General features: G+C 34.3%; 1 protein-coding gene across 9 annotated transcripts in view; it reads left to right on the top strand.

Annotated features, from left to right (window-relative positions):
• The window catches only part of LOC115222214 (monocarboxylate transporter 13), a 279960-nt gene extending 272990 nt beyond the window's left edge, over positions 1 to 6970 (top strand). For 6 of the 9 annotated variants that reach the window (XM_029792369.2, XM_029792370.2, XM_029792368.2 and 3 more), the window contains one exon: positions 6470 to 6917. In XM_029792369.2, the coding sequence (XP_029648229.1) occupies positions 6470 to 6571 (102 nt within the window). In that variant the 3' untranslated portion in view covers positions 6572 to 6917. Of the gene's footprint in view, positions 1 to 5141; positions 5230 to 6469 lie in introns of all 9 variants that reach the window. The other 3 variants (XM_029792371.2, XM_036511215.1, XM_036511216.1) reach the window with 3 other exon arrangements.
• Positions 6971 to 15194: the final 8224 nt, after the last annotated feature.

Consider the following 15194-nt stretch of genomic DNA (forward strand, 5'->3'; position numbering starts at 1 on the left):
ACACATATATATATATATATATAGCACTGGCATGCCTAATATGTGTGTGTGTGTGTGTATACGTACATGAAAGCAAGCTTTGTATAATTCCTGTCTATCGAACTGACTGATAAAGCATTGGTCGACCTAGGGCTATTGTAGAAGAAAAGATTCTGTGCAATGAGGTTGCAACTTTCGATTTTTTTTTTATTTACCAATGATGTCAGAGGGAGAGCAGCATCCATGACTTATCTCAGGGTCTCTAACACTGGTCAGAGTTAAGGTGAAATGTTGTATCTAGTCTAAATGACCTGACCTGACCTGACCTGAATGTTTGCATCATCTCCCAAAACCTCCCACTGTAATTATTCAGGCTTTTTAAAAGCAAACCTTACGAAATCTACCTTGTATCACTGTCACCCACTTTGACACAAAGATTTTAATTGCCTGCCGTTCATGCCCATCACCGATCATTCCCACAGTCTCTTGTGCTCTTTAGGTTTTATTTCATTTTGAATGTATTTTTTACAGAACTACTTTCATTGTTGTAACTTTTTCTCACATCAAACTTGCATCTCTTGTTGCTATTTATGTTTAAATTAATAGCAAAAATTTATTGTAACTGTTGTTGCAGTTGTTATGGCTATTCCTTTTTGCTATTCATTGTTCAAGACAATGTTACCATTTGATGCTACTGTTGCTATTTTCACCACTGATTCTATCATTGTTGCTTTGGTTATTACTGTTGCTATTGACTGTTGATAACAACGTTGCTATTGATAATCATATTGCTATTTCTGTTACTAATGCTGTCGTTGTTGCTTTGGTTATGGCTCTGGCTATTGGCCATTATTAACAATGCTGTTATCTCTGCTACTGGTACCATCATCATTGTAGCTATTGCCTAATGCTGTTGCTACTGTGCAATTGTTGTTGCTATTGATGTAACCGCTTTTTTTATCTCTCTTCTTATTGTTGTGTTTTGTTAAGTAAACATGCATGATTGGTTTTCTTTTGTAGCTCTCCTCTTTGCTCTTCCATTTGTCTGAATACAAACATAAAAGGGAGCAATTCTGAAACCCTAAATAATTCCTGGGAAAATCTGAAACAAAAATCTTTCACTATGATATAGAAATATAATAGTAATTTTAACTCTCTCTCTCTATCTATCTATCTATCTATCTATCTCTATCTATCTCTCTCTTTCTCTCTCTATCTCTATCTCTCTCTCTCTCATACTCACACACACACACTTATTGGTGCTTATAATTTCTAATATAACTACACATCAAAAATCTAAGTATTTGATTCATTGATTGTTATTTCTTAACATAAGCATTGAGGTGGTGTACCTGTTGTATTGGACATTATGTAATATTTAACCCCTTAGAATTTAAACTGGCAATATATGGCCCCAATATTCTACTTGTTCTGTGTTGAGAACAGCCAGATCCAGTCTCCTACACTTACCCTGTAATGTCATTCTAAGAATACAATGTCACATCATTAAAATTTTGAATCCTTGAGATAATGCATGATTAATTCAAAACAATATGAATAAATAAATAAATAAGCATTACATTTCATAGAGTAATATGAATGCCAGAAGGTTACATAAGGAGTATAAAGTGTCCTGCTACACTGTGGCTGTAAGTAACAAACCAATCATCATGTCAAGAACAAAACAGTGTATATAAAAGGATTGGAAACAATTGTAGAGAGAGGTTGCAACGTTGCAACAAAAGCAATATGATAAATTTAGTCCAAAAACATATTTCTTACGGCAGAGTTATAGATATTTTAGTAACAACCAATATTAAGAAGTGTTAACCAAGGATTTCATTCTTTCTTTCTTTCTGTCTGTCTTTTTTTTTCTTTCTTTTTTTTTAATAGAGTACTAGGGGCTTGATGTAATCAAGCTACCTTGGAATTACTGGTCTTGTGTGAAAACTTGAGATCAATCATCATCATCATCATCATTTAACGTCTGCTTTCCATGCTGGCATGGGTTGGACGATTTGACTGAGGACTGGCGAACCAGTCCTCAGTCAAATCGTCCAACCCATGCCAGCATGGAAAGCAGACGTTAAATGATGATGATGATGATGATTGATCTCAAGTTTTCACACAAGACCAGTAATTCCAAGGTAGCTTGATTACATCAAGCCCCTAGTACTCAGCTGGTACTTTTTTTATTGACCCCAAAAGGATGGAAGGTAAAGTTGACCTCAGTGGAATTTGAAGTCAGAACATAAAGACAGACGAAATGCCACTAAGTATTTTGCCTGGTGTGCTAACAATTCTGCTAGCTCACCACCATATACACTGAAAGTAGTTTGCATATACACGAAATACAACAGTTGGGAAACATTCATTGATTCACGCTAGACTTTCTCTTCAAAACCGTTCAATGTGAAACTAAAGAAGCCTGGTTCTGTATTTAATGACAATCAGAAATGATTTATTAATAACTTGGTTTAATGCTGTTGTTTTATCATTTGACTTTTGATGTATGATTGCAACATCAATCTAGAAAGGGCTGAAAATATTAAGAACTAGGTAGGAAAGGTTTAATGATACACAAAATTTAATTCAAAGGATCATGTTAAAGGCAGAAGACCCCTGAAAAGTAATATAAAGGACTAAGCCCTTATTTAGTAAAACACTAAAGTAATTGAAATGTATCTAACAGAGGAAAATGTAATTAAAATTTTATGGAAAATAACTGAAATTTAATATGGGATGCTACTTGGTGAATTGTATTTTATTCATATTTTGCTTGCTTCAACTAGATTTTTCTTTTCCTTTTGTTATCTTTTAACTTTGTTTTCATGCTAACATTATTCACTATGTCATAAATCATGCACTTGTGGCAGTACTGGGGTAACAGAATTGGTAGTGATCACCAGACAAAATGCCTTGCAGTATTTAATTACATTCATACATCTCCCACCATGTGTGCGTGTGTGTGTGTGAGTGTGTGTGTGTGTGTGTACACATGTGTATCAAGATTGTTTTAACGTTCATTTTTGACGCTTGCATGGGTCAGATGGAATGTGTTGAGGCACAGTTTTTAAACCCAAACTTCCTGTTGCCAGTCCTCACCTGCTTTCAAGCAAGGTGATAATGCCCTGGTCTATCAGACAACGAACAGCCTGGTTGTAGTTATATATATATGGAAACAGACAACACTGTTTGAATGAGCCTTTTGGTTATAAAAACTATGCATTTCAAGATATGTTAAGAAACCCAGACATGCTTTCATAGTTGTCTGTAAGCAAAGGACATTTGTTTGTATTGGCAGTGAGGCAGTTTACATTCAGTAAACACTCTTGAAGACAAAGGAAAATACAATCTCTCTCTCACACACACATACATATCTCCGTGCCGGTGGCACGTAAAAAGCACCATCCGATTGTGGCCGTTGCCAGCCTCATCTGGCCCCCGTGCCAGTGGCACGTAAAAAGCACCATCCGATCATGGCCGTCTGCCAGCCTAGTCTGGCACCTGTGCAGGTGGCACGTAAAAAGCACCCACTACACTCACGGAGTGGTTGGCATTAGGAAGGGCATCCAGCTGTAGAAACACTGCCAGATCAGACTGGGCCTGGCGCAGCCTTCTGGCTTCCCAGACCCCAGTTGAACCGTCCAACCCATGCTAGCATGGAAAATGGATGTTAAACGATGATGATGATGATGATGATATATATATATATAGATAGATAGATATAGATATAGATATAGATATAGATATATATATATTATATATATATATATAGATAGATAGATAGATATAGATATATATACTAGGTTAGTTACATTACTGTATGGTAAGGTATACCACATCAGTAGCAGTCCATAAAAAGGAGAGTAAGTTGCCCCTTCCATCTGTAGGCTAAGGTGGCACCTTGGACAAGTGGTAGCAACCCCTTAGCCTCCCATGCCAGGGATACGGTGAAGACATTGGCAGCAGAATGTTGGATAACTGTCAAGGCAGAGGAGTTCTAGACCAACAGCTTGAAGGTTATTACTGCCAAGCAGAGAAGACCTGTACCATCAGACAATAGTTAGGCACCAACTAGAAAGCCTCCCATACTCATTGCACTCTTTTATATTGCATAGTACCTGGCTTGGAAGCCCAGAGAGGTAGTCTGGTGTGGTGGGAGAGATGATGCCAACTTCTTTACTCACTGTCCAAGGCATTTTGTTAATTTGAAGAGAACAGTCAACTTTGACCTATGACAGACTGCTGACAACGATGAGGTTAGTCACATCGAATAGCATGGATGAAGAATTAGATCACCAAATTAAAATGATATTTTTCGGCAAATTATTCGGTAAATAGACAAAAACTGAGAAATGAGAAATTTACAAGCATTTTATCAAAGATTTTTTTTTTGAAATTAGATATTACCATGCTTCTGTATATAAAGCATTCCATGTTTTCTGCAAAGAGAAGTACACAGAAAGATTGTTGTCACTTCCTTGTCTAGCACATCCTATATAAAGTTAACCACAAGAGAAGCAGTCTTCTTTTAATTGCACAACAGAAGCAGTCTTCTTGTAAATTCAGCGATTTTTTTATCAATATGGCAAAACATAATTTTTGCAGGAATTTGTTAGTGCTTAAACCAAAATGGTATCACTGTTATTATTAGAGATATCTGAGAAATAAGTGTTGTTTCCTTTGCTGCAACCAATTTGAATTTGTGCTTCAATGTCATGAGGCTGTAATGCTTTTATTATTAATTTTGTACCATTTCAGAGCATATACTCAACTAAATTTCATAAAGCATTATAGGAGCTCCTTTCCTGCTCTACAGCATGACACCTGTGTGTGTTCCTCTATCATACTTTAGCCTCTTGACACCTGGCACAAAGCCACCTTGCACCCCCATCTCTGTAAAGTGGCTGGTAATAAGAAGGGCATCCAGCCATAGAAACCTTGCCGAAGCAGACACTGGAGCTCAATGCAGTCCTCTGGGTAGTCATATCCAACTTATGTCAGCATGGAATACAGATGTTAAACGATGATGATGTTGTGTATATTTGTGTATGTCTGTTGTTTGTGTCTCGTTGTCTTGGCATCGTGCAACAGATGTCGCTGAACATCACTGTCATACAAACGGTGCCATTCATTTCCAATCTTCTGTGGTTTCAAAGCAGGTGCGGGTTAGCAATAGGAGGGACACCAACCATAGAGTACCTTCCTCACGTGAATTCCATCTAACCATTGCAAGCATGGAAAAATGTACGTATATTACAATGATGTATGGTGTATTTGTGCTTGTGTTTATCATACAAAGATACAAACAAGATGTTCAAAACAGAAGTCGGTGTGAAGGAGTGATTTGTCTGTGGTTGTTGTCAGAGCCAGCACCTCGCATTCAGTTATTCAAATTTCACATTTCCAATCACCCAACAAGATACAAAGGGATTTGTATTCAGTTTGATGATCAAGAACACTTAATTCAAATAACCAGTTGTGAGGTGCTGGTCGTAATAGATATAAGTGTGTGTGTGTGTGACTTGTCAAACTTATTACTTCATTACTCTTGATTTTCTTGTTAGGTTTGAATATTAAATTTACAAATATGTAAGAATATTGTTTATATATACACACACACACACATATATATATATATTAACACACACACACACCACACATATATATTAACACACACACACATATATATACACATATATGTATATATATATATATACACACACACACATATTTATACATATATATAAGTCCTAAAGCAGTCCACTTTTTTTAAAAAGTAGCAGTCCATATATATATATATATATATATATCACGTGATCACATGACCGACCAGGCTCTCAGATGTTGCTAGACATCGCTGGTCACAATGCGCTTCGCACACTACCCCTCATACATACATATATATATATATATATGCATATATAAAGATAATCAGAAAATGGAGAAAACTTCAGATCAACAAACAAATCAATTGGACCACATGCCGCCATGCTAGCGGCACACCTCTATTTCTCTCTCTGAGCATAGTGTACCTGCATACCTATGCCCAGAGATAACATGGGTAACTAATACCGATAGTATATACAGATATTTTATTCCTTAGTCGGTTATTATAACCGCTAACCCTGCTTACCATACACACACACACATCCATACATATACCCATACAAGGTGGTGCTGAAAAGATCCTGGCTTTGGGTAGAAGAAAATACAGGAGGATCAATTAATTGTGATTTTGTTCAACATGTTCCCCTTCTCAGATTCACACACTTATATTGCAATGGTCCTTCAGTTTTTCTAAACCCTGTAAAAGAACTCGGAAGGTTGGTTCCCCAACCAGGCCTTTTGCAATACCCTTAAAGCCTGGAACTTTGCAGCAGCCCCTCTTAATGTATTTGCATTTGTCACCCTTATTCTTTTATTGTGACCCTTATTCTTTTATTAATAAATGTATGAATAATTGTTTTTTCTTTTCTTTGTACAGCGAGACAGTCATAGTAAGTGTTTAGCACACATCCCAACGTCAGCGATATACTGCGCAGGCAAGCCCTCCACAATCACAGACCAAACCAGAGTGTGTGTATAGAAGATAAATCCCAGAAAAAAATATATATATATATATAAATATATAAATATATACAAAGAAAAAAATACAACAATAAAAACTGAACAACTTTCTTCATGTTTTGTCCATATTTTTCTCTTCTCAATCACTCCTTTCTTTGTGATTGAGGAATTTTGATGTCCAACCATCATATTTTATCTGCATGGAGTCATTTTATTCAAATTGACCAACCAGCGGCGAAAATTACCAAAATTAATAACAACAATAACAAGATTGATAATCACTGAAAAAAAAAGAAAAAAAAAAAACCTAACACCCATGATGACCACCACCTCAGAGAGAGCTCTTTTTTTTTTTTATAAAAAAACTGGATATTTCTGATTTGTCTTTTATTTCTTGTTGTGGGTGAATATCAAATTATCAGGGAATAAATCACTAACATCACATACACACACCTACACTATCAATATATATATAATATATAATATATATATATTACACACATATATATATATATATATATATATATATATACACATATATACATATATCTATATATATCTATAATATATATATATATAATATATATATATATATATATACACATATATACATATATATATATATTATTATATATATATATATTATATATCTATATATACACATATATACATATATATAATAATATCTATATTCTATATATATATACATCTATATATATATATATATATACATATATATACACATATATATACACATATATATACACATATGTTATATTTATATATATATATATATTATAATATATATATACTGTTCACAGCCATTTGATTTTTGTTGTGTTGTTTGTTGTTTAACCTTCCTTCCTTCCTCCATTTTGTTGTTTTTTTCTTGTCATAAATCGAATATTTCTGCCACTGTTTGGAAAAGCACCAACAATTCCTTCCCACTATTTTCAGATATGTTGATCACTTTATTTGTTAGAAGCATCCAGATACTAAAATACATTTGTGTGTGTGTGTGTATATATGTGTGTTTGTACTTTTAGATATAAATATGAGAAACAGAGAGAGAGAGAGAATATATTCGATGCAACAGACACAAGATACTTTTATTTCACTCATCTGTTTGAAGTGAAACTACTTCATTTCATCCCTTCTTAGTTTCTCCAGAATCTTCAGGCATGGGACAATTGGAAACTTTCACTTCAAATGAATGAATGTATGTATGCCTGTGTATGTGTTATACATATATATTCATACATGTGGTGTGTGTGTGTATATATATATATATGTATATGAAAAAAGGTTTGAAAATGCAAAGGCCTTTTAGAGAGGTTTATTAACTTGACCGGTTTCACTTTTTTTTAGAAAAAGATTATCAGAAGTAAATTATAAAGCTTTGTATAAGCTTTATATTTTACTTGTGATAACCTTTTTCTAAAGAAGTGAAGCTGGAAGTCAATAAACATCTCTAAAAGACCTTTGCAATTTTCAAACCTTCTTTCATATATATTTTCACTTGTTGTGGTACCTTACAATTTTACTTCGTTATCATCTATCTATCCATCTATCTATCTATCTATCTATATATATATATATATATATATAGATATATATATATATATATATATATTATATATATATATATATTCATATATATATATATATTCATATATGCGGTATATATACATATATATTATATAATATATATATATATATATAATATATATACTTTATTTTATAGAAGGAGCTTCTACAGGACTAGAACTGTTTCATTCAAATGAAATCATCAGGAAGCTTCCTGGATGATTTCATTTGAATGAAACAGTTCTAGTCCTGTAGAAGCTCCTTCTATAAAATAAATTAATTTACTCTGCTATTATTGAGTACCTTATTTACTGTGGTTAAACCCGACTCAACCCGGGACCTACATATATATATATATATATATACATACATACATATATATATATATATATATAATATATATATATATAATATATGTGTGTGTGTGTGTATATATGCATCTGTTTATTATGTTTATGTATATAGTATTATGCACGCACATACACACACGCTGATATACACACTAAACAGTAACTACCTTGTTATCCCCTGAGATGATATATAAAGCATTTCACTGTTTTATGTAACAAAGTAACAAAAATACTAACATAGTTAAAAACAACACATTCAGTCACATGTAATAAGTACTAAAACTACTACTACTACTACCACTACTACTACTAGTAGCACCAACACTAGTATACTACCACTACAAATGCAGAAACCAATACCATACTTGTACCACTATGTATACCAATCCTACTATTTTACCACCACTATTGTCTCTCTCTCTCTCTCTTGGCTTGACTTTGTGAATGAAGATTTACATGGTGGAGGGTGCCCACATCTGTTGCAGGGTGGCTGATGCCTGATGAGCCCAATTCAGGAGGGGCAGGTATAACTGCAGGGGCCACATGGGAATGTGAGCTGACCGAGGTTGGCTGTAGTGTAATTGTTTTTCCTGTTGATGTCTAAAGGAAGTCATTGCCTGGAGATGAGATGCCAGGCTTCACAGCCACCACCTCTACTACTACTATTACCACCACCATACTACTACTACTACTACTACTACTACTACTACTACTACTACTATTACCACTACTACTACTACTATTACCACTACTACTACTACTACTACTACCACCACTACTACTACTACTACCACCACCAACATCACAATCACTTAACAACCAATACAGATACAAAAACCACTACTGTGCTACTACCCATGCTATTTCTCCATTACTCCTAATACAAAACAACACTACAACTCTTATACTACCACCACCACAACTATTACTTCTACTACCATTATTGACTGAACTACTACCAAAACAGACACCAACTACATAACACTACCACTACGACTGTACTACTACCAATACATACACCTGCTACATGGCATCACTACTTCTACTTCTGATACGAAATCCAAAGCACTACATTATTACTTTGAACATTGCTACACTACCAACTACGCTACAACCTCGTTGCCACCAACGTCACCACAGCTACACTACCACTGGTACCACAACACTGTTGCCGTCTTTAAGCACCAAAATATTATTGCCAAGAACATCACACTCTCACCAACACTCTACACTGTTATCACACTAATACCAGTACTATTTTAACTGATATCTAAAACTCTACTACTGCCTCCAAATATTCACCGTCATCACCACCGCCACCACTACTACTACTACTACTACTACTACAATCACTAATATTACTATTACTGTTTCTACTTAATAATGTGACCCACTATGTTATTTCCACTAATATTCAAATATTTTGTGATTTGTTTTTTGTATATTAACATGCCACTCACACCAATTGAAGCATAAAGCAGGAACAAACGCATTCACACACATGTTCGTGTGTGTGTGTGTGTACATAATTATATATATGTGTATCTATGTACATATATATGTATATATATGTATGTTTATATATTTATATGTATGTATATATTTATATGTATGTATATGTGTATATATATATATATGTATATATTTATATGTATGTGTATATATGTATGTATATATATATGTATGTGTGTGTATGTGTGTATATATGTATGTGTATATATATATATGTATGTGTGTATGTGTATATATATGTATATATATATGTATGTGTATATATGTATGTGTATATATATATATGTGTATGTATATGTATATATGTATGTGTGTATAATCATATATGTATGTATATATATATATATATATATATATATATATATGTGTGTGTGTGTGTGTGTGTGTGTGTGTGTGTACGTATATGATTGCTAAATCCACAAATTTTCTTATTCTCTCTCTGTTTATTTCCTCATATTCTTTCCCGCTGAAGAGCATAGGCTTGAAATGTAAAAGACCTTCTCACTTTCTTGAGTGACAAACTAATACAGCTGCTTGTCTATTGTTTTTCTGTAAATTCCAACTATATATATGTGTGTGTGTGTGTGTGTCTGTGTTTATGATGAAAATGGAGTGCATGAGAGATATAAAGGTCGCTGTGCATACATGTATGTGTGTTTGTGTAAATATTTGCATGTGTGTGTGTGTGTATGTTTAAAATTCAAGTTAATGCCACAGTTTTCAGGTGCAGATGAATTACAATCATTTATACCTGAACATAAATCAAATGGGTACTTTTGTACACTCAATATACTCCGAAATCTGTGAGAGTGTCTTAAAAAATAAAATATGGGTGTGTCCTGTTGCCACAGGACCACCCGTGTTTCAGTGCTACACTGAAGTCAATTAAATAATATTAATTTAATTAGCAGCTTTAAGTCCATTTATTAACATTTCAAAATTTACTATGTTGTCTTCTCCCATTTCATCACAGTCTCTCTCTCTCTCACTCACTGTGTATTTGTTTGTGTGCGTTGAATTCATTTAATTAAAACTTCTTCAATGTGGTACCCCAGCATGGCCTCAGTCAATGACTGAAACAAGTAAAAAAAAATAGAAGATATATATACATATTTTTTCATATGTATATGTGTGTATGTAGATATGTATCTACATATGTTTGTGTGTGTGTGTGTGTGTATTCACACGCACATACATTGTACATATAAACACTCTGGCTGTGTAATTTAAGGATAGAAACTTCTTGGATCATAAGCTACAACTTAATCTCCTGCTGCTACCATTGTATGACCACATTTAGGCACGAAAAGTTGCCTACATAAGGAGGGAGAGAGACAGACAGACAGACAGATACACACACACACACACACACATACTGTGTATGCAATCCACTCCGTACCAAAATTTGCCAGTGTGAGGAAAGTGTTGCATCGTTAACAGATACTACTACTACTACTACTAATTAAGTAACTAATAACAGCGTGAACATCCTAATTACAGTAACTGGGCACTAATGCAGAGGTTAGTTGAATTCCTCTAACGATCGATGGGTACATTATGGGGTGGGGGTGCGATAGGTAAATGAATGGAGGTAGAGTGTGAGAGAGAGAGAGAGAAAGAGGTTGATGTAATTAGTAAAAAGTAGAAAGAGAGAGAGTACTGGAGAGAGAGGGGGGAAAGGAATAGACAGAGAGATTTGTGGTTGGAAAGAAAGAGAGAGAGAGATAGAGTGAAAGAGAAAAAGGAAAGGGTCGGATAGATTACCGAGGCAGATGAATGTGATGGAGTGGGGTAGGGGCAGGTTAGTCCACCCTTGCAAATGTTTCCATTGAACTGTTTAGAATCATCTTGATCACTGCTTTATGACTCCGTAGAACCCATAAAATATTTGGTTCTCTTCTCATCAATCATTCTCTGTTCTTTATATATTATTTTGGAACAATGCAAGAAAACAAAAAAAGAGAGAAAACAAAAAAAAAAATATAAAAAAAAAACGAAAACAAATTCTCACCTTCAACATGTTATTTTTGTGTTATTTTTTTGTGTTGTTGTTGTTGTTGCTGTAAAAGATGGGGAAGAGCACCATTTCATTTTTCTTGGTTTGGCCAATAAATTTATTTCATTTTATTATTTTTTTGATTTAATTTCATTTTTTTAATTTTTTTTATGACAACAAAACAAAGATGTTCTGCAAAATGGAGATAAAAATCTCTTGTGAGTTTATCAAATATTTGTTTCTTTGTGATTCCATTCTTTTATCTTTTTTTCCCTTCATTTTGTTTTTGATATATATTTTTCTTTTTTTTCATGGTTCTGTGGTTACGAAATTCTCTTTGCAATCACATGGTTTCAGGTTCACTTCAGTACCAACCACTGCAAGGCACCTTGGGCAAGTGTCTTCTACTATAGCCCCAGACTGCCCAATACCTTGTGTGTGAATTTGGTACATGAAAATTATGAAAGCCTATTAAGTGTGTATGTATGTACATATATGTGTGTGTGTGTGTATGTATGTGTTTGTCCCTCCCTCCCATCATTTCCCAACCAGTGTCGATTTGCTTATATTCCCTGTAACTTAGCAATTTGGCAAAAGATATGTCCTGGGGTTGATTTGTCCAACTAAACCCTTCAAGGCAATACCCTAACATGGCCACAGTTCAATGACTGAAAAACCTACAAGATATATAGATTTGTCTTTTGAGGTTGTATTCACGTCAATTGCAATGTCACAATTGGTAATAGCCATAATTTCAGTTGCACTTTGCCTCCCTCGGTTATCTTAAATTTTCTCCTCTAAGTCAACCAAGCAGATGAGAAACTAAAATGATACTCAAAGAAGGCAGAGTCAAGAACTTAACCCTTCTGTTACTGTATCTCTGTTGAAATTTGTTGCCTTTGTTTTAATTAATGTTGAAAATTAATCTGGTATTTAAGGTGATGAGCTGGCAGAATCATTAACCCACTAGACAAAATGCTTAGTAGCATTTCATCTGTCTTTACATTCTGGGTTCAAATCCTGCCTAGGACAACTTTACCTTCCATCTCTTTGGGAGTCAGTAAAATAAGTACCAGTGGAGCACTGAGGTCAATGTAATTGACCTAACTCACAAACCCCTACCTCCGAAATTGCTGGCCTTGTGCCAAAATTTGAAACCATTATTAATCTGGTATTTAGATCGTAAATTAACATGAAATCTTTACAAATTAAACCTTGATGGAAGGTTTGTAGATCACGCAAAGACAGGAAGTTTATGTCATAGAACCAGGGGAACCAGGGGCAGTCTCAGAAAGGTCAGTGTCAAAAGGGTTAAATATTGCCATAGACATGACAACTGAATGAAATCAATACTAATTCAAGTGATTGGTGAATTTACTTGCAGTAGTAACTGTTGTAGTACTAATAATGGAGATGAACTAATTAATAGTACATTGTACAAGATCTCTGTTGTTAATTGGCATCTGAGTCAATTTTGATACAGCAGAACAATGAGCAAAGATGTTCCAGTAATGACCATCCTGTCACGTTTTCAGGCATAATGTATTTAGAAAAAATACACCACTTAATATATCTTTTTTTTTTCTGGGATGCTAGGGTGTGACTTGAAGGAGAATTAGCTGCTATTTCTAGCAAGTTGAGAGACCAAGTATACCGGGCATGGTCAACCTTTTTCAAGAAGTAGGCCACATGAGACATACGCAGTTCATTATCAGGCAGTTCTTGATAATTTTTAAAACCCATTCAGAAAGTCTTGCAGGCCTCAGTTTGCCCATCACTGGTGTAAAAGTACCCACTTTGGCTCAGCAAACTCTCATTAGGCTTAATTGATGAATAGTAATAATGGTATCTGTTCATCTAATGTAGTAAGTTGGTGTTCATGAGCTGCCAGGTTCAATACTTGTTGGAGGTTATCGGATTTTTATTTGTCATTTAAAATTTTATTTTGTTTATACTCATATATGTGCATGTGTGTGTGTGTATAAATATATACACTTTATGTATATATGTGTAAATTTGTACTTTATGTATATATGTGTGTTCTTAATTTTTAATGCATTCAGGATTCAAATTACCTGTTCTCCACTCATACAAACACACACACACATGTACATGCAAATGGTTATAACACCTTTGGTTGTTCATAAAATACTTCAAGAAAAAATCATCAGTTAAATATGCTTAAATCTCATTGTAGTTTATCATTTTGATTTTGTTTCAAATTTACTTATTTATCAAAAGTAATTCCCATCTATTTGTTGTCATTGCTTAGTATTGCTTTTGTTTTATTTTATGCTATGAATATATATAATGTCTTGGACTGACTAATGCCTTGTGAGTAAACTTGATAGACAGAAACCCTACAGAATCCCATCAAAGACCATTATGTGAATATATCTGTGTGAGTATGGGATTTTTGTTTTTATCTTATAGTCAGGAGAGAAGAGCAGTGCTCGTGTCCCTATACAAGGTCTTCGAGATTGGTAAAAGGGGCAGGGTATCCTCAAACGGGGGGAGGGGCCTGACCCAAATACTTGCAACAGAATAGACTCTGCTAAAGACACCTGAGATGCCAAATGGTGGTGTTAAATCAGGTGACAGATTTAAGTCTACCTTGGATATTGACATTACATGGCATCGCTTGTCAGCAGGTGAGTGAAACAGTGATGTGATGTTTAAATTTTTTGTTGACATTACAACCAGTGGAATATTAAAAAAAATGGATTTATTTGAAAAATAAATCAATGGCTGATGACAGGAAGAGCATCTTGGCTGTATGTAAGATCCTATTTCAAAGAAGTCCACATCCATCCCATGCTAGCGTGGTAAAACAGACATTAAAGGAACAAACAAATATGTGTGTATGTCTGTTTTAAACAGAAGCAGAAAATGTTTTGAGAACCTATCATGAATAAAAGGAGAAAAATATTAATATTTACATTTTTATCAAAATTTGCTACCAGTTTCAATTATTTAAGACTATTTAGTCATGCAATAAGAAAAAGAAACTAAATAGAATTAAATTACTCTTTCATGATAGCAGTTTTGAAAATTCACATTTTTCATGAAAAATTCACATGGTAGTGGTTGTTGGTTTGCTGCTGGGTCATAACCATAGTAGTAACAGTTTTAGCAGCGGTAATTGCCTGTTGGTCCTTACTAGCAATCTTGACATTCAGGAGTCATTCATAATGATG

The sequence above is a fragment of the Octopus sinensis genome, linkage group LG19, assembly GCF_006345805.1.
Source record: "Octopus sinensis linkage group LG19, ASM634580v1, whole genome shotgun sequence".
Classification (NCBI taxonomy): domain Eukaryota; kingdom Metazoa; phylum Mollusca; class Cephalopoda; order Octopoda; family Octopodidae; genus Octopus; species Octopus sinensis.